Source organism: Oryctolagus cuniculus, chromosome 11 (genome assembly GCF_051225735.1).
Source record: "Oryctolagus cuniculus isolate XC-2025 breed Fujian yellow rabbit chromosome 11, ASM5122573v1, whole genome shotgun sequence".
Classification (NCBI taxonomy): Eukaryota; Metazoa; Chordata; class Mammalia; order Lagomorpha; family Leporidae; genus Oryctolagus; species Oryctolagus cuniculus.
This window is the reverse complement of record NC_142877.1, coordinates 26,347,035-26,373,983: the sequence shown is the minus strand read 5'-3', so window position 1 is coordinate 26,373,983 and position 26,949 is coordinate 26,347,035. Positions and strand designations below refer to the sequence as shown.

General features: G+C 56.7%; 1 protein-coding gene across 10 annotated transcripts; it reads left to right on the top strand.

The window, feature by feature from the left end:
* Window positions 1-313: 313 nt before the first annotated feature.
* On the top strand, window positions 314-25,478 carry C11H20orf96 (chromosome 11 C20orf96 homolog). Of its 10 annotated transcripts, none has more exons than XM_051845151.3 (11): window positions 322-515; window positions 802-850; window positions 1,599-1,704; window positions 5,884-5,999; window positions 9,529-9,687; window positions 11,568-11,667; window positions 12,295-12,452; window positions 12,532-12,633; window positions 12,803-12,889; window positions 14,025-14,143; window positions 16,548-16,846. In XM_051845151.3, exons 1-11 carry the CDS (start codon window positions 496-498, stop codon window positions 16,606-16,608), a joined length of 1,077 nt encoding a protein of 358 aa, XP_051701111.3. In that variant the 5' UTR covers window positions 322-495; the 3' UTR covers window positions 16,609-16,846. The 10 variants fall into 10 exon arrangements, with proteins under 10 accessions (XP_089163351.1, XP_089163353.1, XP_089163350.1 ...); XM_017341709.4 differs by having other exon boundaries at window positions 324-515; window positions 1,599-1,689; XM_089307222.1 differs by lacking the exon at window positions 12,803-12,889 and having other exon boundaries at window positions 320-515.
* Window positions 25,479-26,949: the final 1,471 nt, after the last annotated feature.

Below are 26,949 nucleotides of genomic sequence, written 5' to 3'. Positions count from 1 at the left end.
TCATTCTGCCTTTTCAGCTAATTAAACTTAAAGATTGGTCTTTGTAAATGGCACAGGAGGGCGGCACCAAGCGGATCGATAAAGCGCTGTGATCCCTAGGATTTCCTCAGTGAAATGTTGAGCAAAGCCATTAGCCAAGCGTGGGGATGGAGAAGGAAGTGATAGGGGTTTGATGACTCTTAAGAAACTATAACTTTTCAGGGTAACAGGGGGCGGCGTCCAATTTGGGTCCAACCTGAAAGCAGATTGCAAAGACAGCCAGCGAGCTACGGTTTTGTTTTGCCTTGGGAAGTTAGTCCCTCTAGGCGAGCGGTAGTGAGCGTCCCGTTTCCCTGGAGACCAAGGCTGCGGGGGAGTACGGGGTCGTTGGGCAGTTATTTGAGTGGCCCGGGTCACCACGCGATCCACGCTGAGAAAAGCACTTGGGAGAAGCCTGCTAGGCATCCCAGAAGATTAGGGCCTCCCGGACTCACAACTCTTCTTCCATTTTCCCCCATGTCGAATATCTTCCAGAAGTAGGTGAAAAGGAGCCTCGGCGGGAAGGTGGAGTGCGCATGCGCGATCCCCTCCCGCTACCCTCTCCTTCGCCCCGCCCTCCCCTGATGTCACCCTGTGGTCCTCCGACCCCGCCCTCTCCCCGCCCACAGCCCCAAGCCCCGCCCCGCTCACGCTCTGTTCTGCAGCTAGCAGCTCGGGCTTTTGGGCTTTGAACTCGAGACCCTGCGCCCTCTTAAACATTGCTGCTCGCAGCGCCGTGGGCTGGCGATGACGGAAGTTCTTTCCCGTCCCAACTCTTTGCAGACCCAGCCCCTGCGAGACTCCCTCCACCGTCCGCAAGTTCCGGGTTCTGGTGAGTGCGGCAGGGCTAGGGATGAGGGCTTGCGGCGGAAACAGAACCGAACCGCTAGACGCCACCCCTAATCAAGACGACGTCGGGGGGTTCCAGGAAGTTTTTAGCTGGCCCGAAAGCAGCGCTTGAATACCTGAGACTGTGTCCTGTGTCCAGCATTCCTTGGTGGGCAGCATGCCCTGCACCTGCTCATCTGTCTCGACGTGTGCTCCCCTGGGGGTCGTCAAAGACAGATCGCTTGTTGTTTAGCCAGATGTTCTACAGCGTGCATCTGAAGTTACAGCACCATTAGCCTTTATCCTAAAACGCTGTGCAGCTTATATTCTGAAAACTGCATTGCGCTTGCAACTGCATCAGTGTGAGAGTACATTGTGTTGCTTTTACTCATTTCTGGTTGCTGGTCTGGTTTCCCGAGGGTGGGTATTGGGTTTTTTCTAAGCCTTCTGTTCCTCACAGTGCCTAGCGCCTCAGAGCCTAGATGTGCTTTCGAATTTCTGGCTGCATTAAAAAAAAAAAAAAGGTAACAACTCCTGTTTGTGGAGCCTTACCACATGCTTTACAAATATCCTCTCTTGGAATTCTTTCATAAGCCCCATAACATTAGGTTTTATCATTAGACCCACTTTACAGATGAGAAAACTGAGGCTCAGAGAGGAGGTTGCTTGTTGGAGGTCGCAGATGGCTGCTTGGGTTTGAGCCCGCCGTGCTGTGTGACTGTGTTGTCTGATGGGGTCATGTTCCCTTGCAGTGGTCCAAGCAGAAGGCCAAGCCACTTACTCTGCCTCCACTCCAGCAAGCTGGCGGTGGTGGCCACAGCAGAAGCAAACTGAAGACTTTCAGTAAGTGCCAGCCAGGTGGGCAGAAGCCTTCGCGGGTTGGTGTGGGGCCTGGGGACTGCATGGAGCGACTGCTCCTGGATCTTGGTGACACTGTTCCTGTTGGGTTTGGCTGGCTAATGGAACAAGCAGCACCCAGATTTCCAGTCCCCTTTTTTTTTTTTTTAAAGATTTATTTTATTTATTTGAAAGACAGAGTTACAGAGAGAGGTAGAGACAGAGAGAGAGGTCTTTCGTCCGCTGGTTCACTCCCTAGATGGCCATAACGGCCGGAAATGCACTGATCCGAAGCCACGAGCTTCTTCCAGGTCTCCCACGTGAGTGCAGGGGCCCAAGGACTTGGGCCATCTTCTACTGCTTTCCCAGGCCATAGCAGAGAGCTGGATCGGAAGTGGAGCAGCCGGGACTCGAACCGGCACCCATATGGGATGTCGGCACTTCAGGCCAAGGCTTTAACCCGCTGCGCCTCAGGTTTTCCAGCCTCGATGTGGAAGTTCGTCCCTCAGTCATGCCCAGGCGCATGTGTGGTCAGAGGGAGGGGCGTGACGTCTCACGCGCCATTCAGGGATTCAGGCTCCTCTGACCTCAAGGCCCTGACGTTTCTGAAGGCCCTCACGTCCTCTCTGGGGACTTCTGTGCCCCGCTGGCAGAAAGGGAAGAGAGAGCGCGAGGACACGAGTGATTTCCTGGGTGGTTTTCTGTTCAGATTTGAAGTTCGCATGCCCGGGGCCGTAACTCAGTCTCGTGCCCCCCCCCCCCCCCCACCCCCCGCAGTGGGAGCATGCGTTCCAGCTGTGTGTCCGGAGGAAGAGCAAGCGGGTTGAGGAGTTCGCGGGGGAGTTTGCATGTCATTGTCATGTCTTCCGCGGGAGTTCTGAGGCCTGGGCTCAGGTGGACGTGGGTTCAAATCTTGGCCCTCCCGTTTGTCCCTTGGGGAACTCCTTTATCTCCCCGACCCTTTGTTTTTTCTCCCTCATCTGTGGAAAAGGGGCACTAGGACTGCTGTGGGAAGACCCCTTCCAGCCCCGAGACCCCTTTTACTTACAAGGACTTCGCAGGAGTCCTTTAATGTTCTGAAGTGAGCCTCCGAGACGACATGGCCTGTGCATGTGTGTACGGGCGCATGTCAGCCCTCACACGATCATGGCTCATGGGTGGGGACGCAGGCTCAGGCTCCCTGGCTGGGAGAGTAGAGGCCCATGCAGCCCCGCTTCTAACCGCATGGTGGAGGCGCGGGGTCCCACTGGGCTCCGCAGAGGACTGCTTACGATGCCTCGGTGAGTCTCATTGCTGCTGGGTGGAAGTGAGGGCTTAGCTTACCGCAGAGCCCTGCTGATGCCGACCTGGAGGACAGAGGGGTGTCAGAGCACCACCTGCTCCTGTGGCCCCGTGCGCACTGTCCTGGGCAGAGGCTCGGAGCCCCGCGGCGCCGGGGGTGGCAGATCAGCTCCCTGCTTCATGCCCTCAGTGCCGTCCAGCCAGGGGAGGGAAGGGCCTGGACACAGATACCCGGTCGATTGTGCGGAGGAAAGAAAACCTTTTCCACGGATGGTGTTGGAGTAATTGGACATCCACAGGCCCAAGAGCGAAGCCTGATTTAGTCTCACAACTTACACAGCAGGGAACTCAAGGCACGGGCATGCTGCCGCGGGTAAAGCCACTGCCTGCGATGCCAGCGTCCCAAATGAGCGCCTGTTTGAGTCCCGGCTGCTCTGCTTCTGATCCAGCTCCCTGCTAACGCGCCTGGGAAGGCAGTGGAGGATGAGCCAAAAGCTTGGCCCTGCACCCACATGGGAGACCTGGGTGGAGTTGCAGGCTCCTGGCTCTGTTGGCTGTTTGGGGAATGAATCAATGGATGGAAGATCTCTGTCCCTCACTGTCACTCTGCCTTTCAAATAAACAAAATAAAGATTTTTGAGAACTCAAAATATATATAAATGGTAAAACCTCTAAAAAAGTATCTGAGAGAAAAATCTTTGGGACCTGTGGCAGAATGAATGGCTTTTATTTTTAATATTTATTTATTTGAAAGGCAGAGAGAGAGAGAGCGAGAGAGAGAGAGGTCTTCCATCCACTGGTTTGCTTCCCAGATGGCCACAATGGCCAGGGTTGGGTCAGGCCAAAGCCTGCACATGGCGTGATTCTATGTAGCATTCCAGAATGATAAAATGATAGAGAAATGGGGAGCAGTGACTGCTGAGGGCCAGGGATGGAGGCGGGGGAGGTGGCAGGTGTGCTATGGAAATGTTCTAGTCCTGGTTGTGAGACTGCATGGTGCTGTCTCAACGTGTTGCCGCTGGGAGAAACTGGCTGAAGCACACATGGGTCCTCTCTGTGTTGCTTCTTAAGACTGTCTGTGTCTCTGAACTTATCATAGAATAAAAAGTTGGGGGCCGGTGCCATGGCTCACTTGCTAATCATCCACCTGCAGCACTGGCATCCCATATGGGTGTCAGGTTCTAGTCCTGGTTGTTCCTCTTCCAGTCCAGCTCTCTGCTGTGGGCCGGGAAGGCAGTGGAGGATGGCCCAAGTGCTTGGGCCCCTGAACCTGCGTGGGAGACCAGGAGGAAGCACCTGGCTCCTGGCTTCAGATCGGTGCAGTGCCGGCCATAGTGGCCATTTGGGGGGTGAACCAATGGAAGGAAGACCTTTCTCTCTGTCTCTCTCACTGTCTATAACTCTACCTGTCAAATAAAAAACATAGAATAAGAAGTTAATTACAAAACGGACACATCAGGGCTGCGCCTGTACAAGCAAATAAATGCTCATTATTACGGCTGCAAATCTTCCTTAAGCATTTCACTTTGACTTGTGAATCTTAACAGTGTTTCCCAACACTTGGAAGGGGGATTTTGGAACTTGGTTAATTAAATTTCCCTAAACCGTTTAAGCCACATTTTAAAATTTAACATATTCATTTTAATTTTCAAATACTTGAAGTGCCTTATTAGCAAAAACCACTGGATATTGATATAATTCCTGTATACCTAATAAACAAACTTCCAAATATGGCCAATGTTACATTTTCTTAAAAGTTTCAGTGATTTATACAGATTTTTTAAAAAGATTTATTTATTTATTTGAAAGGTAGAGGCAGAGGCAGAGAGAGAGAGAGAGGTCTTCCATTCACTGGTTCACTCCCCAGATGGCTGCAATGGCTGGAGCTGCGTGGATTCCAAGCCAGGAGCCAGGAGCTTCTTCTGGGTCTCCCGCGCAGGTGCAGGGGTCCAAGGACTTGGGCCATCTTCCTCTGCTTTGCCAGGCCATAGCAGAGAGCTGGATTGGAAGTGGAGCAGCTGGGATTCAAACCGGTGCCCATATGAGATGCTGGCACTGCAGACAGCAGCTTTACCTGGTACGCCACAGCACTGGCCCCGATTTATACAGATTTAATGAGAGCGTCTTGAACCTTAAAACGTCTTAAAACAAATGTGGATCGGAATCTCATTAACACTTTTAAAACGGGAATCACAAGATTGGTTTATTGATATTTCCATTTCTAAAATAATACAATTAAATACCAGATAGGTTCAGATAATTCACGCATGTAACAATATTCATTTATTTCATCATCTCAATCAGTACTTTCTAAGATTTCCCGGGATTAAGGATGTTGATCTAATAAATAAATAAATAAATAAATAAATAAAGTCTTTCCCAAGTGAACTGGCTGCACATGGAACAGGGGCTGGAGAACGGAGCTGCTGCACCCACCCAATCTGAGCCAATCTGAAGCTTTCCCAAGCCATAGGCAGAGAGAGAGAGAGTTCTCCAAGCCGCTGGTTCACTCCCCAGATGCCTGGAACAGCTGGCGCTGGGCCGGGCTGAAGCCAGGAGCCTGCAGCTTCTCCTGGGTCTCCCACGTGGGTGACAGGGGCCCGAGTACTTGAGCCATGGCCTCCCGCCTCTCTCGTGTGCACTAGCAGGGAGATGGTATCAGGAGCCAAGCCAGGCCCCAAGCCCAGGAACCCGGGTCTGGGAACTTTCTCACTGGACGCTCAGCTGCGAGCAGGGGTACCTGGCTGCCCTCCGTGGCTCCGGGTCCTCTCCTCCATCCATCCCCACAGTCAGGGCTTTCACCCGGGCTTGCAGTGCCCTATCCCGGGGCCCCCAGTCTCTGTCTGGGGTCACATTATTCGGCTGGGAATGCCCCGGCGGGGCCTCACCTCTCTCCCACCCTCTCCCGTGTGTTCGCAGTGTTGCACCGCAAGCCCACCACCGCGGGGACGCGCCCGCCGAGGAACCCCGCGGACCCATTTGCGAGGGAGATGGCAGACGCCAGGAAGATCCAGGCGCAAATCCGGCTGACCAGGGTGGGTGTGGGCGCGCCTCCCACGGGCGGGGGCGGGGCCAGGGGCGCCGCCGCAGACTCACTGCCTCCTCCCAGCTGCCTGTGTGCCTGCTTGTCCTCGTTTCCACTTTACAGACGGGAAAACTGAGGTTCAGGGGGAGAAACGACTCGCACTGGGTCGCGCGGCCAGGAAAGGCAGGACCCAGGGTCAGAGCCGGCTGAATACCGCGGCTGCCGTCTCGTTGCAGACGCGGGGACATGTCTGCATCACCGTGGGTTTCACTTCACGAGGGACGCAGGCCTGTTCATCGTAAAATTCCCGGGAAATTAACCTTTCTTGAGGGCAGGGCTCCCTCCCGCGAGGCTCAGAGCCAGCATGAAGTCTCTCACATCACAGTTGGAGAGGACTGGTGCTGCACTGCTTTCTGGCTCCCCCGGGGGTCTGTGTGGACCCACCGCAGGGGGCCCCATTCTGAACACCATGCTAAGAATTCATCCCTTCAAAATAGCTCAGCGAACAGTGACTACTATATAAAGAAACAGGGAAACTCGGTTTTCTTTGAAGGATTTTCCCCCCTTTGACCTTCAGTTTTGCAAAATGGTTCAGAGGGGCCCAGCATTCTTAAAGGGGGAACTCAGCTTCTCATGTGATTATTAAAAAAACAACTTGGTCATTTTAAAATTTATTTTACTGGAAAGGCAGAATGACACACACAGAGAGAGAGAGAGAGAGAGAGAGAGGGCATAAGAAAGTGGGCTGTTTCATCTGCGGGTTCACTCCCCAAATGCCTGCAACAGCCAGGGCTGGGCCAGGCTGAAGCCAGGAGCCCGGAGCCCCGTCTGAGTCTCCTATGTGGGCGGCGGGGGCCCAGGCACTTGGGCCACGCCCTGCACTGCCCACACGTGCTAGCAGGAAGCTGGCTCCCAAGCAGAGTAGCTGGGCTGGCCCTCCAGGATGGGACGCATGCGCATCACAAGCAGCGGTGCAACACCTGTCCCTAATGTTATTTCCATCCTGGTTCGAGAAGAGTTTATGTGTTTTTATTCGACTGAGAACATGAACTCAGATACTTTGGCTGCAAAGCCTGGGCTTCTAACCGGTGCTTAATGCTATCTCTTAGGATCTTTCACTCATTCAGCTTAGGCCACACACATTGACTGGGCACTCGCTGTGTGCCAGGCTGTGGTCTGAGCACAAAGTGATGTGACCTCTGATTGAGGGGACCCACAGGACATATCTAGGATATACACCGTGATGGTAGGAGCCACAGGAAGTACATGGATAGGATCGCGGGGTAGAGGGGCACGGAGGAGGGAGTGGTTGGGGTGGTGACAGGGAAGTCAAAACCTGAAGGGAATGAGGAAGCACTCATGTGGACATCTGAAGGAGCAGTGTGTGCAAAGGCCCTGAGGCTGGTGCGGAAAGAGCAAGTGGGTGGGGTGGAGAAGGAGTAGGTGTAGCCCTGTGGTCCTGATGTGGCTTTGCATCTTTATGCTGAATGAGAGCAGGGATGGGATGGGAGTCGGGTTTTCACAGGAACCCCGGGGCGGCCTCTCCCTGCACAGAGTGGACTGAGGGGCCAGGAGCACACGAGGGGAGGGGGCAGCGGCTACCCTGTTGGTTTGTTCCGGGAGGCGGGGCGGGAGGCTCTGGTGTTCAGCCTCAGAGCCACCGAGGCTTACTTACTGACAACCCGAGAGAGCACCTTGTATGTGCTAGGCGTGGCGCAGCAGCCGGGAACACAGCACTGCAGCTCATGCCGCAGCGGAGCAAGGCCTGCGGTCAGTGACTTAAAAAAAAAACTCAAACAATAGTTGCTCTTGAATTTGTTCAAGCCACGCCCACAGAGCGCCAGGCACTATCCCACGTGCTGGAGATGGAGCTGAGGCCGGACAGAGTCCCCGCCCTCCTGGCTGTGAGCTGCCCACAGAGGAAGACAGGAAAGCACCAGTAGACAGTGTGTTTACTCTGCTAGGTGGTGAGACCTAGGAGAAGGGCCCGGGGACGCGGAGACATGGTCAGGCTTGCTCTCTCTCTCTCTTTCTCTCTTTCTTTCTAGATTGATTTATTTGAAAGGTAGAATCACACACACACACAAACACACACACACAATGAGAGAGAGAGAGAGAGAGAGAGAGAGATCTTCCACCTGCTGGTTCACTCCCCAGATGGTTGCAATGGCCAGGGCTGGGCCAGGCTGCAGCCAGAGGCCTGGAACTCTATCCGGTTCTCCCCAGGGGTGCAGGGGCCCGAGCACTTGGGCTGTCGTCCACTGCTTTCCCAGGCGCATTAGCAGGGAGCTGGATTGGAGCTGGAGCAGCTGGGACGTGAACTAGGGCTCCTATGAGATTCTGGCATGGCAGACAGAGCCTTAACCCGCCGTGCCCTAAGTTTTACTTATGTGGTTGGAGCTTGGAGTAAGGGCCAGGGAGGAATGAAGGCGGGTTCTCCGTTAGAGCTGTGGTCAGAGGGACCCACCTCCAGAGCAGAGGTCAATACGTTCTGTTAGCATCCCTGGGGGTGGGACTTGCATTGGGAATGCAGGCTCCTGGTGCCACCCCGGGGATGCAGGCGCTGAGGCCTGGTGCGGGGGGAGGCTGTCACTCTTCACAGGATGCCACTGGGTTTTCTGGTCTGAGAAGTGGAGGCGAGAAGGTGGGACAGCTTGGAGCCCAGGCGTGGAGGCCTGCGGCTCTGCTGCGTGTGAGCCTTGCTGAGCCTGAGTCCAGCTCTCCACCGTGTGAGGTGGGGCCGGCGTTCGTGGTGGGGCTGCGGTGGGAGTGAAGCGGGACAAAGGCTCTGAGGAGCTGAGGGCCAGGGACAGAGACTGCGGGAGCAACACAGGAACAGCGAGCTGACCTGTGGAGCAGCGTGCACGCGGAGCCCGCGCACGGCCACCCGCATGACGACTGGGAATTGTAGCTCACCTTTTTTTTTTTTTTTTTTTTTAAATGATTTATTTATTTATTTTGAGAGAGAGCAAGCTTCCATCTGCTGGTTCACTCCCCCAGATGGCTGCAACAGTCAGGACTGGGCCAGGCTGAAGCCAGGAACCCAGAGCTTCCTCCAGGTCTCTCCTGTGGGTGCAGGGGCCCCAGGCACCTGGACCATCTTCTACTGCTTTCCCAGGCCCTTAGCAGGGAGCAGCTGGGGAGACGGCATCGCAGGTGGCGGCTTAACCCACGGTGGCCCCTCTGCTGGGAACCACAGGTTCGTTCCCTGAGCGCCGCTTAACACCCGAATGTCACCCACTGCAGGGTTCAGCCGCGGCCCGCGGTGTTAAGCCCCCTCGATCTCCGTGAGGTGGACAGACGCTGGGCCTCCGGCATGGGGGCTTCCAGCCCCAGCACCACCACTTCCTGGCTCTTGGAGCCCCCCTGGAGCGTGGCGTCAGGGCCTGCGAGGCGAGCCGCGGCGTTGGCTGCCGTGTCTGACCACGGGGAACCGCCGCCCGGCCTGGGCCTCGTGTCCAGTGGAGGCCACGGCGGGGCGGGAGGCTGCGGGCCCGGCCCGGCCCAGCGCCGCCTCCCCGTCTTCCCTCCGCCCGCAGGCGATGCTCAGGAACCGGCGGGCCACGCTCCAGGAGCTCGGCAACCAAGAGCGCTACCTCGCCAAGCTCAACGACGAGCTGTTGAGGATCATCCAGGACGTGGAGGACAGCACGGCGCTGAACGTGCGGGAGCTGCTGCATCAGCAGGACACGCTGGCGGTGAGGCCCGCCCCGGCGCCCCCGCGCCCCCTCGCGGCCGCCGGCGGGAGCGCAGGCAGGCTGCGGGACGCGCGCGAGGTGGGCAGGAGCCGGGACCCGTGCTCGCCTCACGCCTATTGTGGTCAGCGCGGTCGGCCCCGTGGAAGCGCTTCCGGTCAGTGTGTGGCCGGGGCAGAACGGCTGCGGGAAACCTCCGCGTTGGAGCAGCCTGTCCAGGACAGCGGGCCTGCGCCTGCCACAGCCCGCGGGACGAGCAGCCGGGTTTCTCGGGACTGAGTCCGTGTGGGCCGCAGTCACAGGAACCCACGGACTCGGTGCTTGAACAGATTTGCCCACGGCCCTGGCGGCCGCAAGTCCCCGGCTCCCAGATGACCGTGTGCTCGCCGCGTCCTCCGTGTGCGGGGAAGAGCGCAGCGCCGCCGTCCCCCCTCTTCTTGTGGGACAGCAGCCCTGTTGGACCTCGCTGGGCCTTGGTCACCTTCCTCGGGACTCTGTGTCCAGATCCGGCCGTACTGCGGGTTCCGCCGCAGTGGACGAGTTCAGAGTCCAAAGCCAAGGACGCGCAGTTACTCCAGTACCAGAGGAAGCTGAGTAGGACCCTGGCAAACTCAGACCCAGTCAGATCTGACTGCCCTACTCTGTCCACTGCACTTGTGTCCGTCCCGAGTGGCTCCTACCAGTGGCTGGACAGCAGCGATGAGGGAGACACCTCGACCTGGGGAGGCCTGCAGGCAGTTAGAGGCCGTGCGTGCGTGCGTGCGTGTGCGTACACATACATGCGCGTGTGTGCCTGCGTGTGCTGGGGGGAGGACTTGGGGACCCTCGAGGGAACCTCTGATCCAGACACAGAGAATCAGGAAGGCTTCCTGGGGAAGGAATGCTGGGGCAGAGGGGGTGGTGCCTGGCAGAGACGGGGCCAGGGTTCCAGGTGGAGGTAGGTGCCCAGAGCAGAGGTGAGTGGGGCATGGCTGGCTCCGGGAGCTGCCCGATGGTGAAGGTGAGCGTGGCTGGTGAGAGGATGTGAGGAAGGGAGAGACGGGGTTGGCCCACGCTGCATGGAGGAGGGCCATGTCGGCCAAGTAAGGCGTTTAGACCTTGGTTGTTTGTTTGTTTTGAAAGGCAGAGTAACAAAGAGGCAGAGACAAAGAGAAAGAGAGAGGTCTTCCATCCACTGGTTCACTTCCCTAATGACCGCAACGGCCAGGGCTGGGCCGGGCCAAATCTAGGAGCCATGAACCCCAATCCAGGTCTCCCATGTGGCTAGCAGGTGCCCAGGCACCTGGGCCATCCTCTGCTGCTTTCCCAGGCGCATCAGCAGGGAGCTGGATCGCAAGTGGAGCAGCCGGGACTCGATCCAGCACTTTGCTGTGGGATGTCGGCATCCCAAGCAGCAGCCTGACCCACTGTGGCGCAGCCCAGCCCCCATGTGGGCCTTATCTGCAGGGCAGAGGGAAGTCACTGGGGGTTCCGGCAGGAGAGGGCCGTGGCCAGCGGGGTTTTGTTGAGACCGATCACTCTGACTGCTGTGTGGAAACACCTGGGAGGGCCCGGGAGGCGTGGCTGCCGTGGTTTCAGGGGGCTGAAGAGTTGGAGCAAGGTGGTGGCGGGGTGGAGGTGGAGAGGAGGCGAGAACTGTTTGGTGACATTCAGATGGGTGTGGTGAGCAGGGGCTGAGTTGAGCCTGGGTGATGGTGTGTGGCAGGGCCATTAGCTGAGGGGGACAGTCCCTGGGGCCTGAACTCTAGCTCTGGGGTCTGGTTACTGGGCCTGGGAGTGGGGTTCGCCTGTGGGACTCACCCTTGGAAGTGCAAAGGGGTCACAGCAGGTCCCTGCAGCCCCTACCCCCCAGAGGCAGCTGAGCCGGGCTTGCCCTCCCGCAGAACGTGGTCAACATCCTGGAGTACTCCAACAAGAGGAGGCTGCAGCAGCTCAAGTCCGAGATTCAGGAGTGGGAAGAGAAGGAAAACCAGAAGATGAGCTGTGAGACCCTCCCCCGCCCCCCCGCAGCCCAGGGGCTCTGCTGTGGGACACTCACCTGGCACCTGCCGTTCAGAAGCCCCCTGGGCCCACCCTCTCCCTTCCAGGCAGGCGGAGTGGCTAGCATGCAGAGCTGAGCTGTGGGCACTCACGCGTGCACGCCAGGACCAGGTCTCCTGGCTTCCACCCTCCATGCTGGGGGGCGGGGCAGTGTGTCAGGCAGCCTCAGAACTTGGGGGGGGGGCACTCCACGCAGGAAGGCGGGACAGACTCTGTGGGCCAGTGTTTTGGGAGCCAGTGTTGCCCTATGTCCCTGGCCCCACTTCCTTAGGGGCGTGTGTCAGAGGAAGTAGCTCCAGGGCACGGTCTTGGCAGAACTGGGATCTTGCTCCAATTTTACGTCTCTTCCCCACCCAGCATCACCTCTCCCTCTGCAGGGGTGGAAGACTAGGGGCCTAACGTCACCGTGGCCAGCCTCGGGTGACCTTGCCTCAGCCCAGGCCCCAGTCTGTTGGCCAAGGAGAACCTGGTCTCTCTGGGACCCCCTAGGAGGGTCCCTTGAGAGCAGGTCCTGCCTCCTGTCCCCCCCGCCCCCCGACCTCCTTCACCCCGCCCCTCCCCCCACCCCAGGCCTGGAGCGGCAGGTGCAGCATCTGGAGGCGCAGAACAAGAAGACCCAGGACCAGGTGAACTTCCTGAGCACGTACATGGACCACGAGTATCCCGTCAAGCTGGTCCAGCTCGCCAGCCTCGGGCGCCAGGTGCAGCAAGCCAAGGATCGCCAGCAGGTAGGCCGGGCCGGCCCTGTGCCCCGGGGCCGTGCGGGAGGCAGGGCCAGTGGCAGACGCGCGTGTGGCTGGCCCCCAGGATGAGCTGGATGACTTCAGTGAGCTGCGTAGGAAGGTCCTGGCCTCTGTGTATGCCAAGATTCAGGAGAAGCAGCAGAGGATTTTGAGGGCTGTGGCAGTGGTGAGGAGCCGGCCGCCTGGGGCTGGGGTGGGGGATGGGAATCTGGGTGCCCTGTCCTGCCCGCTGTCCTCCAGAGCCCTGCGCCCGCCTCCCCCCACCCCCGTCGGTCTCTCCCCTGCGCTGCTGCCCAGGAGAGGCCACGGGCACCACAGCTCTCCTTCCCCTGCAGAAAACCCAGCGTCCCCACCAAGAGGCTCTGCTGCGGAAGACACAGGAGAGCCAGTTCATGCAGAAATTCATGTGGAGGTTCAGAGACGTGCGTGGACAAGCATGGCCCTGGGCAGCGGGGCGGCCCGTGGCCCGTGGGAGGGAGCAGCGGGGCGGCCCGGGGCCCGTGGGAGCCAAGCTTCTCCCTGCCAGTGCCTTTGGTACCACTTGACATTAGTGCTGGCCCAGGTCCCGCTTATTAGCCAGTGCCCCCCACCCCCGCCTGCCCCTCGGCACCCACTCGGCCCACCCGTCCTCACTGTAGACTGACTTCACTGTCTCCTGGCCCTCCCTTCGCCGTCGCTCCCCTCCGTTCTCTACCCCCCACCACCTTGTCCTCAGCACCAGCCTGGGGGGCAGGCCCGTCCCCACAGGAAGGCCCCCTGTGTGGCCCCAGTGACAAAGCCATTCCACTCCCCCAGATTTTTTTTTAAGATTTATTTATTTGAAAGTTACAAAGAGAGGTAGAGCCAGAGATAGAGAGGGCTTCCCTCTGCTGGTCCACTCCCCAAATGACCGCAATGGCCAGAGCTGAGCTGATCCGAAGTCAGGAGCTTCTTCTGGGTCTCCCATGTGGGTGCAGGAGCCCAAGGACTTGGGCCATCTTCTGCTGCTTTCCCAGGCCACAGTAGAGCTGGATCGGAAGTGGAGCAACAAAGACTTGAACTGGCACCCATATGGGATGCCTGTGCTAGAGGCCAGGGCTTTAACCCACTGTGCCACAGGGCCAGCCCCATAGTGTTTTGTGTGTGTGTGTGTGTGTGTTTTTGTGTGTGTGTGTGTGTGTGTGTTTTTTTTTTTAAGACTGCTTATTTATTTTGAAAGTCAGAGTTGGGAGAGGGAGGAGGAGAGGAGGGAGAGGGAATCTTTCATCTGCTGGTCCACTCTCCAAATGGCTGCAATAGCCAGGCTGGGCCAGACTGAAGCCAGGAGCAGGGGTTTCTGCACGTGGATGCAGGGGCCCAGACTCGGGCCATCCTCCACTGCTTTCCCAGGCCACAGCAGGGAAGTGGAGCAGCCTGGACTCGAACCGGTGCCGGTGCCCATATGGGATGCTGGTGTTGCAGGCGGCGGCTTAACCGGCCTTCCCTAGCTGTCTTGACCCCCTTGTCATTTTGTCCTCTCGTCCCCCTGGGTGGGGCGCGGGGCTCCTGACTTCTCGCCCGCTGCGCCTCTCCCACCAGTTCATTGGGCAGCTGGAGGAGGAGCTACCGGTCCTGAGGCAGGAGGTGGGAGCCCTGCAGGCCCAGGTGTGGGACCCCCGCGAGGTCGTGTTTGCTGATGTTCTGCTTCGGAGGCCCAAGTAGGTGGTCTTGTGCGCTCACGCTCTGGGCTCTGAGAGGCTCCCAGACCCGGGGAAGGGAGAGCCTGGCGTTGGTGGCAGAACCCCGGCAGGGACGGGAAGGCCTGGGTCGCTGCCTTGGCTCTGCCACTCTCCACACGTGACCATTCCCGTCTCTGGACCTCGTTCCCACCTGTACACAGCAGGCCGGGTGCAGGGATCTCTAAGGACGCCTGGAGTCCCCGGGTGCCAGGTGTCACCCACATGGGCACTGCTCTCCATTCTGGGGTGCAGTGGAAGGCAGAGTTGAGGGAATGGTCGGCTCCGGCGAGGAAAGGCCTCGGCCTGCGGCGGCTGGCCCCCGCGGGAAGAACTCGCCTCCTTCCCAAGCCAGCTCTGCCTTCCCTTCCTTGGATCGGGTCCAAGGGGCTGGGCTGGGAGGGCTCTCCCCAGGCACCACAGCACCAGGAGTGGCAGAGTCTGGCATTTGCAGATCACTTATTTGAGACCCCCTGGCCCCAGGGGAGTGTGTCCCGGGACGGTCAGGGTCAGGCTGCCTGAGGAGGAGGCCTTGAACCAAGGACTGAAGGCTGTGTGAAGTCCACAGGCCAGAGAGGCCGGGGGCAAAGCACTCTGGCTGGTGGAGCTGGCTCTGACGGATCCTAAGTAGGCACCTGTTGTCCCGGGCCCTAAACGCACTGGAGTGAGACTGGACAGGGCAAAGCCGACGTGGGCCTGGTAACCAGTTTTCATCTGATAAAGCTGATCTCAGAGAGTGTGGCGTGCGTGAGGATACTTCAGGAGGTTTGGGTGGGAGTTGGGCACTTGGTGCAGCAGCTCAGACGTCCCTGGGGATCCCATGTGACGCATCCCATGTTGGAGAGCTGGATCGGAAGTGGAGCAGCCAGGTCTTGAACCGGCACCCGTAAGGGATGCCGGCACTGCAGGCGGTGGCTTTACCTGCTATACCACAGGGCTGCCCCTCCACAAACTTTTTGAAGATGCCTTGTATGCATGAATTTCACATTTTTTTCCCCAACAAAATAAGCTTATCTTTTCACTACATTTTCCCGCTGACTTTTAGAAAGTCCCCAGGCCTGTTCTAAGTGCTGACCCTGGAACTGGGTAAATGGATGCACTTGGCCGCGGTGGAGCTGGCACGGGGGACCAGCCCTCTGAGCAGGGGCGGGCGTAGCCTTCCTAGGCTGCACATTGGTGCTGGAGGAAGACTGAGCTGCCCCGCCCCTTCCCGGCTCCACGTAGACCATCAGGAATCCCACCCCTCTTCCAGGAGCACAGAGAGGCCCCGAGCGGCCGAGGTGATGGCAGGCGACACATGGCAGGCGACACCAAGGGTGGCAAAGCTGCTCTCCCTCCCGGAAGGTGGAGGGCGCGCTGGGCATGCATAGGTGTCCAAATCGGTCGGTGCAGGGTGGGGCTCAGGCTCAGCTCTGTAAATTGCAGGCACCTGACGTTTCCTGCCGAGGTACTGTGTGTGCGTTTGTAGACTGATGAAGCCACGAGGGTGGATGAGCTCCCGGGGAGTGGAGCTAGAGAGAGGCCACAGTCCTGCAGCCTCAAGCATTCGCGCTGGTGGCTGGGACAGGGGATGTGCTGCAGGTGGCACTGCGTCTCTTTTGCTGCTTTCTTGAGAGAAACGCTGGCTGACTTTTCTGAAGCGTGCACGCCACACCCGCGACCAGGGTTGGAGTCATTGTCCCTGTCTGAGAGATGAGGAAACGGAGGCTCACCTGGGGGCTGGTGCACGGTGAGCGCGCGTCACAGAGGGGATGGCCCAGGCCAGGCGACACCACCGGTGCTAGGCGTCCTCCTGCAAGGATGGTGCCCGGCCTGGCCTGGCCTGAGGCCTCACATCTCGGCTGCACTCCTGCCTCCTGACCTCAGCCGTCTCTGGGGCAACATCACTCCTGCCAAACTTGAAATTCTTTTTCCATTAAAAAAAAAAAAAAAAGATTTGTTTGAAAGGTAGAGTGACAGAGGAAGAGAGATCGAGAGATCGAGAGAGAGATCTTCCATCTACTGGTTCACTCCCCAGATGGTCACAACAGCCACAGCTGGGCCAGGCCTACGCCCAAGCCAGGAACTCCATTGGGGTTTCCCACCTGGGTGTCAGGGGCCCAAGCACTTGAGCCATCATGTCCCAGGATGTGCATCCGCGGGGCGCTGGATCCGGAGCAGAGCTGTCAAGACCCTAACTGGCGCTTCAGTGTGGGCTGTCGGTGTTGTGAGCCGTGCCGTAACCCGTGGTGCCGCGACAGCCCTCCTAGTCCTCTGTGGTGTGCGCATGCACAGCTGGGCTTCAAGGCCTGGAGGGCTCCCCAGGAAGGACCTGGTTCTCAAGAGCAGGGCTGCCCTGAGAGAGTCCGCTGGTAGCTTCCCACACCCGTCTGCTGTTTCCTGCCAGGTGCACCCCAGACATGGACGTCCTCATCAACATGCCCGTGGAGGAGCCGTTACCCTTCTAGACGGCCATTCCCCCCGAGCTTTCCGCCCAGCCCCAGGTGCCTGGAATTGTTTCCTTCCCAGACCAGGTCGTCATTCAGACCCTGGGCCCTGAAGTTCCTCCCTCTGTCCCTCCCTCCGGTCTCGATCCCTCTCCCTCCCCCTCCCGCAGTCTCCCCTTCCTTTCTGGCTGGGCCTGGGGAGGAGTTCCCAGTGAAACTTGCCATTCCTTTCTGCCAATAAAGCTGGACTTGCACCTGCTTGGTGGCGGTGTCCCAGGTCTCGGCTGGGGCCTTGCAGAAGCTGGTACAGCGTGGACTTGGTCTAAAGACAAGGGGCGGGCAGCTGTGCACCTGTCTCTGCAGAGGAAGTGCTGGTGTGCCACCCCCCCGCCCCTGCCCCCGCCCCCGCGGCGTCTCTGTGGCTCTAATACTCCTGCCTGGCACCTGGCACCTGGCACGGTGGGAGCGCAGCTTCCCTTCCAGTCTGTGCCTGGACCTACTGAGGCCCCTGCCAGGGGGGCGGGGAGATGTGCTGTGGTTCGCGCACCTGGGAACTCACTGGGCCCACACTGCTGGCGGCGGCCAGCCATCTGGCTGTCCACTGCCGCCACCCCAGCTGCCCAGGGACAGGATCATGGACGGAGAGACAGGCGCGCAGCTGTCTCCCAGGTTCAGCCCCCTTCCCACGGCCAGTGGCGGCTTCATGGGCAGGTGTCAAAGGTCCAGATATCTTGGCGGGTCTTGGACCAACTCCAAAAGGCTGCGCTGGCCCCGGAGCTCCCTGGAGGGCTGGCTGCAGCCTCGGCCTGCACTGCCACTTGGCCTCCTGTTGCCCATCCTGCGCCTTCCTCTCCCTCCCAGGATGTGCATTAATAAACACGTACACTCCACACACACACACACTCCGCCACCAAGTGGCCTCCCTGGGGACCCACACTGGTCGGTTGCTCCCAGCTCCACTGTGCACGCAAAGGGACTTGTTCATAGGGAACAGAACAGCCGACTCCAATCGCCCTGAACAGTGAAGGTCCCGGGCACGTAAATGGTCCCGTTAGGCTTTGTCCAGGAGGCCAGCGATGGAGCCGAGGACCGCGATTCGAGTTCCCTACTTGGTCTTCCTGGGTGTGCTCTTCCCAGAGCCAGCGTTCCTAGTGTCCCCAGTGTGCCACCATCGCCTGGGGCTCTGCTGTTCCTTGTACAAACCCTGTTGGAATGAGAAAGTCTCTGTGCCAGGATTTTCAGGCCAAGTGTGGACTCACTGGCATCAGTGCCACCCTTGAACCAGGATGGTGCCAGCTGGCTTAGCCCGAGCCCTGTGCTTCGCGCTGGGGCAGGGAGGGTGGTGGGGTGCAGCGGGGGATCTAGGTTGAGCTAGTGGGTCCTCCCAGAGCCAAGTGGAGCTTCAGGCGGAAATGGCACAGGTCCCACGTGGAGGCAAACCCCGGACCAGGCTGTGCCTGGTACACTACGCGCCTCTACTCGCCGGCTCCCCATGAGAACGCCTGTGAGCCGGGCACTGTTATCTTCATTTGGCAGATGGAGACACCGGAGCAGGAGCAAGCAAAACGACTTTTCGAAAGTTATCAGGCTAGTAAGCCGTAGGGGCAGGGTGCTTTCATTTGTTTTTAAAATATGGCTTATGAGGGAGGGAGTAAGGGGAGGAGAGAGAGAGCATGTACTCACAGCCGCTCATTCTCTCCCCAAAGGTCTGCAACAGCCAGGATTGGGCTGGGCTAAAGCTGGGGCAGGGGACTCAGTCCAGGTCTCCCACCCGGGCTGCCTGAGCCATCACGGCTGCCGCCCAGGCTCTGCGGTAGCAGGAAGCTGGAGTCCAGAGCCTGAGCTGGGACTGGAACCCAGGCACATGCACGGAGAGAGGGGAGGAGGGCATTTTAACCACCGGCAAACACCTGTCCCGACACTTTGCTTTTCACCCTTACGCTGTCAGGAGCTCAACTGAGCTACTCCTTACCATGAACGGAAAGTGCTACGGCCGGCACGCTGTGTCCCTGCACAAGTCGTGCTGGGACCCGGTCCCTGATGCCATGTGTGAAGAGGCAGGGCCTTTGGGGTCCTCCTGAGAGGGATGGGTGTCTCTCTTTCAGGGCTGGAGGGAATGCTTCCCTTTTTGCTTTTCCACCATTGGAGACACGGGGTTTGTCTTCTTCACGAGAGGTGGCCTCAAGAAGCTACCATCGGGGCCATCTCTGTGTCATAGCAGGTAAAGCCGTGGCCTGCAGTGCCTGTGTCCCATGTGGTCGCTGGTTCGAGTCCCAGCTGATCCACTTATGATCTAGCTCCCTGCTAATGCACCTTTGAAAGCAACAGAGGATGACCCAAATGCCTGAGCCCCTGTACCCACATGGGAGACCTAGATGAAGCTCCTGGCTCCTGGCTTCAGATGGGCCCAGCTCTGGCTGTTGTGGCCATTTGGGGAGTGAAGCAGTGGATGGAAGATCTTCCTCTCTCTGCCTCTGCCTCTCCTCTGTATCTCTGCTTTTCAAATAAAAATGAGGGTGAGCTGTTATAGACACCAAATATACCGGCACCTTAATCTTGAACTTCCCATCCTCTGAAAGTGTGCGAAATTACCTTCTGCAGTTTATAAATCAGCTGGTCCAAGCATTTGGTTGTACTCGTAGCAGCCTGGACGGACTAAGACCGGTACACTATTTCCCAAACACCAGAAGTTCCTTCTGGGTTAACAATGGGGTGGGAGGAGCCCACGTGGCGCCATGATGGGGCTACTCCGGATCAGGTCAGCAGATGGCGGTAGAGGCCGATGAAACCCATCTGCTGCCGGCTGGGTGGGGTGGGGGTTGGATCCCCAGTTTGTAAATCGCCAGTGGCGTGTTTGATCAGAGTTCCCGACTGGAGATGACCTTTTTGGTGAGGGAGGGACTTTGTGATGAGTCCAGGGATGTTGTCTGCCTCCTGCCCGCGCGAGCCGACCTCAGGGGCCCCCACTCAGCTTGCGCCCCTGGCTCGCTCGTTCCCACCACTCTCATTCAAGGCTCAGCCCTTGCAAGCAGGTCCCTAGCTTTGAGAGCTGTCCCTCCGCGCGGGCAGGCGCTGGCTCCGGGCCGGAACACCGTTGCTAACCTTGGCGTCCATCGCTTTGCGTGGTGTTCTCCGTAGCTGTGATTATCATCTGACATTATCTGTTCATCTGTTTCTCTCTGTTTATTGTCTGATGCCCCCAACTGGGACAAAAGCTGAGTGCGGAAGGCGAATCATCAGGCTTGTTTACTGCTGTCCCTAGTGCGGGGAGTGCCACCTGGGACATAGCCGGCACTCACTATTTATTAGGTCATTGAATGAATGAACTGACTCTAACGCTAGGTTTTAACAGTGACACTTGCATCACCATGAAAATGAGGCGCCCCTGGCGTGTGGCGCAGCCTGCTTGAGTCCCGGCTGCTCCACGTCCAATCCAGCTCCCTGCTAATGCAGCTGGGAAAGCAGGGGAAGGTGCCCAAGTGCCTGGGCCCCTGCACCCACGTGGGGGACCGGGAAGGAGTTCCAGGCTGCGGGCTTCCAGCTGGCTCAGCTCTGGCATTGTGGGTATTTGGAGAGTGAACCAGCGGAGGAAAGATCTCTCTTCCTGATGTTCTGCCTTTCAAATACATAAATAAATCTTATAAAAAACTGAAAAAAAAAAAAAAAAGAAACTGAGGCCTCCACCTATAGCAAATGGCCCATAGTGAGGAAAGATGGGGCGTATAGCTAACACACCCTCCACATTAGAGGGACAAGCGTGCTCGCCTTGTGCTGAGTGGGTAATCAGAGGCGGCGTGTGCTTGGCGGAATCCTTTTGTGCCCTGTTCCCCTGGTTGGATGGAGCCTGTGGACTGTCTGGAGGATGCAGTGGCAGCAAGTGTCCTCCCCGAGCGGGGGGGGGGCTAATGCAAGGGGGAAGTCGGTGGGCACCAGTGCTCGCTGCCTGAGATGTGGCTGCTCTAGGGTGGGCATTTAGAGCAGTGGTTAGCAGGCCGCTTGGGACACAGCCATCCCATGTTGGAGTGCTTGGGTTTGAACCCCAGCTCCGCTTCCTCTCCAGCTCCCTGCTAATATGCACCCTAGGAGGCAACAGGTGATGGCTCCAGTACTTGGGTCCTGCCACCCAGGTGGGAGTTCCTGGCTCCTGCCTGCAGCCTGGCCCAGCCCTGCCCGCCGCAGGCATCTGGGGGAGTAAACCAGCACCCGGGACGATCTCTGTCTCTGTCCCTGCCCTTAAAATAAATGGAAAAAAATTAATTTTTTAAAAAAGATTCATTTATTTGTTTGAGTGGCAGAGTTATAGGGAGGCAGAGGCAGAGAGAGAGAGAGAGAGAGAGAGAGAGAGAGAGTCTTCCATCCACTGGTTCACTCCCCAAATGGCCACAATGGCAGGAGCTGGAACCAGGAGCTTCTTCCGGGTCTCCCATGTGGGTGCAAGGGCCCAAGGATTTGGGCCATCTTCTACTGCTTTCCCTGGCCATCGCAGAGAGCTGGATCAGAAATGGAGCAGCTGGGACTCAAGCCAGTGCCCACATGGGATGCTGGCACTGCAGGTGGTGGCCCTACCCACTATACCACAGTGCCGGCCCCAACTCACTTTGGAGACCCACGGGGTGTATCCCACCACCCTGCTCCTTTGTTTGACGTTAGACTCACTGCCTCCATGCTGGCCCTCGGCTTTGATTTCAGTTGTTGATGAAAAAAAAAAAAATCCAGTGCTTTCAGAGAATAACTGGACTAGTGGCCCAGAACCCTGAGCCAGGCAGAAGGTTCTGGATGGTTCGCGATGCCCGAGCTTGTCTTTGAGGTCTCGGGGCCCAGGGTGCTCTGGGCAGGGGCAGCTCGCTCTCTGCCTGTAATGCGCACGCACTGTTTTGCTTCCACCGTCTACTCAGCTGCCTGGGGAACAAGCCCTCCATTCCCACTTTGGGAGCCGCCCGGACCCCACATCAGTTCATGCAGAAGCCGATTCTGCTTCTAGATTTGGGGGTGGAGTTTGTGGCCAAGACTAAGGTAATCTGAGCATTCTACTCCCCAACCACGGATTGGTTCAAAGAGGGGCCCAAGACCTAAGCTGAGCCAATCACAGCTCTCGGGGCCCAGCCCTTGGCCTTCTGTTTGCACTCTGGAGGGAGTGAGGGCTCTTTCCCACTGGATTTTGGTGTTGTGAGTGATATGTGTTTTTTTTTTTTTTAATTTTTAAAAAGACTTATTTATTTATTTGAAAGGTAGAGTGACAGAGAGAAGAGACATATCTTTCATCTGCTGGTTTACTCCCCAAATAGATGCAACAGGTGGGGCTGGGCCAGGCCAAAGCCAGGAGCCCGAAGCCCCATCCAGGTCTCCCAGGGTGGCAGGGGCCTGCACACCTGGGCCATCATGGGCTGGCTTCCCAGGTGCACCAGCAGGCAGCTGGATTGGATGTGGAGCAGCTGGGACTCAACTAGGATGCCGACGTTGCAAGCAGTGCACTTCGGGTGTTGATTTGTCCTTGTAGTTGTGTAAAACCAGGACGTGTTACCTGACAGTGAACTCAAAACATTCACGGAAAGTGGGATTAAAAGATAACTTTATTCTGATACAAATGAATTTTTAAATCCACCAAAGCCCTCGTATTTTGCACCAAAGCAAGCCATGTTTTAATTCAGTGTTTCCACACTTGTTGTGAAGTGACTTCCGACAGGAAAGGCAGCCCTATGACCACTGGAGGAAGGGACCCAGGTTCTAATGGGGTCGTGTGGGCTGTGACGAGTTGTCCTTGCAGACTGTCTCTGCCCTTCCAGCTGGATGATCCGAGAGTTCCCCGGGAACCTTGACCGTCCGTAGCCTAAGGATTTTCCTCTGTGATGCAGCTGCATCACAGAAGTGCAGGCTGGCTCGGCAGCATCGCACTCCCTCAGACATGCACTCCAAAGAAGACGCATGCACTCCCAGCATGACTCCTGTCAGTACACTTGGATGGATCACGGCGTTGGTGCTGCACGACCATTAAATTCCGTGGTCTCTTCAACCACCACGGTGCACCTGTTCTGGGACTGCCCTAGGTTCTGTTCAGCAAGGTCAGGGCAGCTCAGCAATGGGAAATAAAGAGAGCTCCTAAGCGGTCCCGCGTGCTCCACTGACGGCTGGCTCAGGTCGCATGTCGACAGTCGCGTGAAGAAATGAGCAATTCTCACCACCCTCACAGCTTCTACTGCAGCTTGTTCTCATGTTTTGTCACTTCAGTAAAAATGATCACAGCCGCGAGTTGCTTAGTGACGGAGATATGTGTTGAGAAATGCACACAAGAGTGCAATTCCACATGGACCTGGGTGCACCCGCACAGACCCAGGTGCTGCAGGCCAATCACTTGACGTGGCCTTTGGGTGCAAGCAAGAGGAGTAGGAACTCCGAGGGGTGAGACGCTGCTGCTGCAGCAGAATGTTCTACGGTAAACTCTATTTTTTTATTAAGTAGAAGGAGTAGACTGTAACGCATCATAGTAAACGCACAAACCAGTCATACAGTCGTTCATCATCACTATCGCGTGTTCTGTTCTGCAGACCACTGCCTGTGCAACACTTGTGTAGACTGGCAGCACTGGTGTCCCATGAACAGGTGACTTCCATTTTGCCCTGTTCCATCACGGGGGCTATGGCGTCGCTGGGTGATAGGAAGTTTTCGGCGCCATTACAGTTTTAAGGGGCCACTGTTGGACAAATGGCCCACCATGGACTGAAACATTATGCAGCACATATCTGTCTGTTGTGAGCCGTGAGAGCCAGGAGTGGCTCGTGTGTCAGTGACCTGTGCAATCGCACAGCTCCCTGAACTCAGAAGAACTCTCCACTTAATTTTATACCCTTCTGTAGCCATTTTGAAATTCTTGATAATTTTTGAACCAGGAGCCCCACTTTAAATTTTGTACTGGGCTTGAAAATTGTGTTTCCTACTCTCTGGAGTCCAACACGTTGAGTCTATATTCCTTACACCTGAAAGTGTTTTGATTTGAAGCAGCAGCTCAAGGCGTCTTTAGCCGGCACTTCTACTATCGGATTCTATTAAAATGAGCGAATCTCTATGTTGTATTTCACAGCCTTAGGAGACGCTGCTTGAAGGTCAAGGGCACGAGTGTGGAGAAATGTCACAATATCTTTCATTTCTTCCATCATGTTGCTTAACTGATAAATGATGGTGCTGAGGGAACAGGGCCCCGTTTGCTGGACAATCTCTTCTGCTTTTCCATGCTCTGGTAAACTCAGCTCTTCCACATTCATGCCAGATTTTAAAAATTAGTTACTGGCATGCTGAAATGGTTGGGAGTGCTAAAATTAGACCCAGGTTTTTGCTAAATATATCAGGAAGGACACTTCTTTTTTTTTTTAAGAGGTTGCGAGTTGGATGCTCCTTAGATTCTGAGTAAGAACGACACCAAGGATGGGGTGCGGGGGTGACTGAAAGCCAGCTGGTGGATGGCTTCTGTCTGGAGGCTATCAGAGGAGCGACCCCCACCAGCGTCCCCTCCTCCTCCGTGGGATTTTTTTTTTTTTATCAGCCGTGGCATCTTCATATGGGGTGAAGTCTTGAGGGGCAAAGTCTGGAGGCAGTGCCACAAGGGAGCTTTACAGTTTACTTTTATTTTTAAAAACTATTTATTTTTGAAAGAGTTACAGAGAGAGAGACAAAGAGTCGTCCATTTGCTGGTTCACTCCCCAAATGGTTCCAACAGCTGGGGCTGGGTCAGGCTGAAGCATGGAGCCAGGAGCTTCTTCCGGGTCTCCCACATGGGTGCAGGGGCCCAAGCACCTGGGCCATCCTCTGCTGCTTTCCCAGGTGTGTTAGCAGAGAGCTGGATTGGAAGTGGAGCAGCCGGGATTTGAACTGGTGTTCATACGGGATGCCAAAGTCACAGGCCATTAGCCCATTACGCCACAATGCAGGCCCCTGTAGGAGATCTTTTAACTCCCTTTCACTTGAAAGAAAAAGATATTCTGAGCAAGGAATCTAAATGGTTGGCGCATCAACACCTTAATTCAACACAGGTTAATTTCCTCAACATTTTCTTACGACAAGTTTCAAACAGGCAGCAAAGTTGAAAGAATTTTATGGTGACCATTTCCTCCCACCGCACAGATTCTACTCTTACCGGTTTATTACACCTGCTGTGGCACCCATCTGTCCATCTGCCCATACCTGTATTCATGTACATTATTTTCCTTATCATGTTGGAACACGCTTCGATGTCTTCTGAGCGAGCTAAGCCTTCACCTACCCCGCGACCCAGCCAGGCCAGTCCCAGGTACCTACCAAAAGAGACGCAGGCACAAGTTCACACAAACGCTTGTGCCTGAATGTGTGTAGAAGCTTTGTTTGTAAAAACCACAACGAGGAAACAGCTCAAAAGCCCATCAACCAACCAATGAATAAATAAATTGTGTGTCCACACGGTGGACTAGGACTCCCAAGTACAAAAGAATGAGCTATTAATACAAGCACTGCACCAGCCCGGATGCATTCCAAAATGATGTCTTTGGACATTCAGGAGCTTAATCTTTTATTCCATCTAATCAAGTTGTTCGTGGTTGAGTTCTACCTTTATCACTGTTTTTAGGAAAGACTTTCTTACTGCCTCCCCTGAATGCATGCGATCTTTCAGTCTTTTGTTTGCACACTGCCCATTTCTGGCATCCGGAATTACCGCTGAGCTGTGATGTGAGGTGGGGAACTGCTGTCAGGTACCCAGGCCCAAGAATTTTTTTTTTTTTTTCTTCTCAGGCGGAAGTTGGTGCTTGACATACAAACGTTATACAAAACTGATGGTCCTCAAACTGTAAGAAGCCATTTATTGCATTGTTCTCTCTCCAATCAAACAGAAAAGTCACAGTTTTCAAGAGTTTTATTGTATAGTACGAAGAGGTAATTTTGACATAATGGGAACCACAGCATAAATGAGATTTTTGCATAACATTATTATTCTATAAGCATTTCCACTTTGCATAATTATACATGTTATTAGTGTATAATATATTATTTCATTTTTTTTTCCATTTTCCTCTTAATTTTATTTATTTGAAAGGCAGAAGGGGAGAGAGAGTGAGAGAGAGAAAGGGAGAGAGTTATCTGCTGGTTCACTCCTCAAATGCCCACAACAACCAGGCCTGGGCCAGACTGAAGCCAGGAGCCAGGGACTCGATCGGTCTCCCACATGGGTAGCAGCAACCCAGCCACTTAAGCTCTCAGCACCGCCTCCAGGGTGCACCTTGGCAGGAAGCTGCCATTGGGAGTGGAGCTGGGACTGGAGCCCCAGCGCCCAGATCTGGGCTGCGGGTGCCCACACGGCGTCTTTACCGCTACGCAGAACGGCCACATACCCATGGCTTTAAATAACACTGTATTGACCGCAACTCTTGGCTTCTCTTGGACAGCTTAACCGTGGGTACACAGCAGACATAGTGCTGGCTGAGTTGTACCCGTTGAAGTTCTGGCTTTGTACTCACGTCCGCCCCGTTTCCAGCAGGATGGTGCGGGTTTTCCACTCTAGATGGGCACGTTTGCCTCTGCAGCAGCGCTAACACGGGCCTGGGCACCGTGTGTGTAAGTGAACTCCTCCTCCCTCGCCACCCCCCCCCCCCCGCCCCGGCCAAGCCCGCACGTCCTGCTCCTCTCTCCCATCCTGCTGTGGCCATGGGGTGCCCTGCTCGGATCGCCCTTCACGAGAAGCTGCTGCGAGCAGGAGGCCGCTGCCCGCCAGCCTCCAGCCCCCAGACTTGCGCATCCGAGGTAGCATTCATCCTGTGCTCTCCAGAGACCGTGCCTCGCTGGCGCCGCCCAGCGGGATGTCGGAGACCAGCTGTCCCTGCCTTGCCTTGAGGACCGGTCTGGCCTGGGGCTCCACCATCCACCTGGCTGAGACGCGTAGCTCAGCTGGCTCGGGTTCCCCCTCTCCGATCCTCCTCCTGTCCGCCTCTCCCTTGTAGCACCTGGGCCACCCTTGCCCCCGGAAGCCCGCCCTGCCTTTTGCTGCTTCCCCGATTGGCCATCCCAGATGTTCTGCAGAAACACTGCAGAGCACTCCAGGTCCAATTCTGCCTAGGCATCTGCTCTTTGGGGGACCCAAAGCGACAGACACCTGGGAATGAGTGGCGTGGTGGTGGCGGTTACAGGATGGTGAAGAGGTGGGGGAGAGCGATGGAGAGGGCGTTTGGGGCTCGGTGGTCATGTCGGTGCAGGTGACAGCCGTGTGATGGAGGTGCTGTTGCCTGCTGCTTCTTGCTGTGGCTTTTTTTTGTGGGGCGAGGTTCTTCACAAGGACTTGGAGTCAGGGAACTGTGGTGGTAGCAGGAGAGGCGCTGCCGGAAGTTCCCTGGCGGCACAGCACTGCCG

Coding starts and splice junctions, on each gene's coding strand:
- C11H20orf96 (XM_051845151.3), top strand. CDS start 496: ATGTCGAATATCTTCCAGAA. Junction 851..1,598: donor TCCGCAAGTTCCGGGTTCTG/GTGAGTGCGGCA, acceptor GTTCCCTTGCAG/TGGTCCAAGCAGAAGGCCAA. Junction 11,668..12,294: donor GGAAAACCAGAAGATGAGCT/GTGAGACCCTCC, acceptor CCCCCACCCCAG/GCCTGGAGCGGCAGGTGCAG.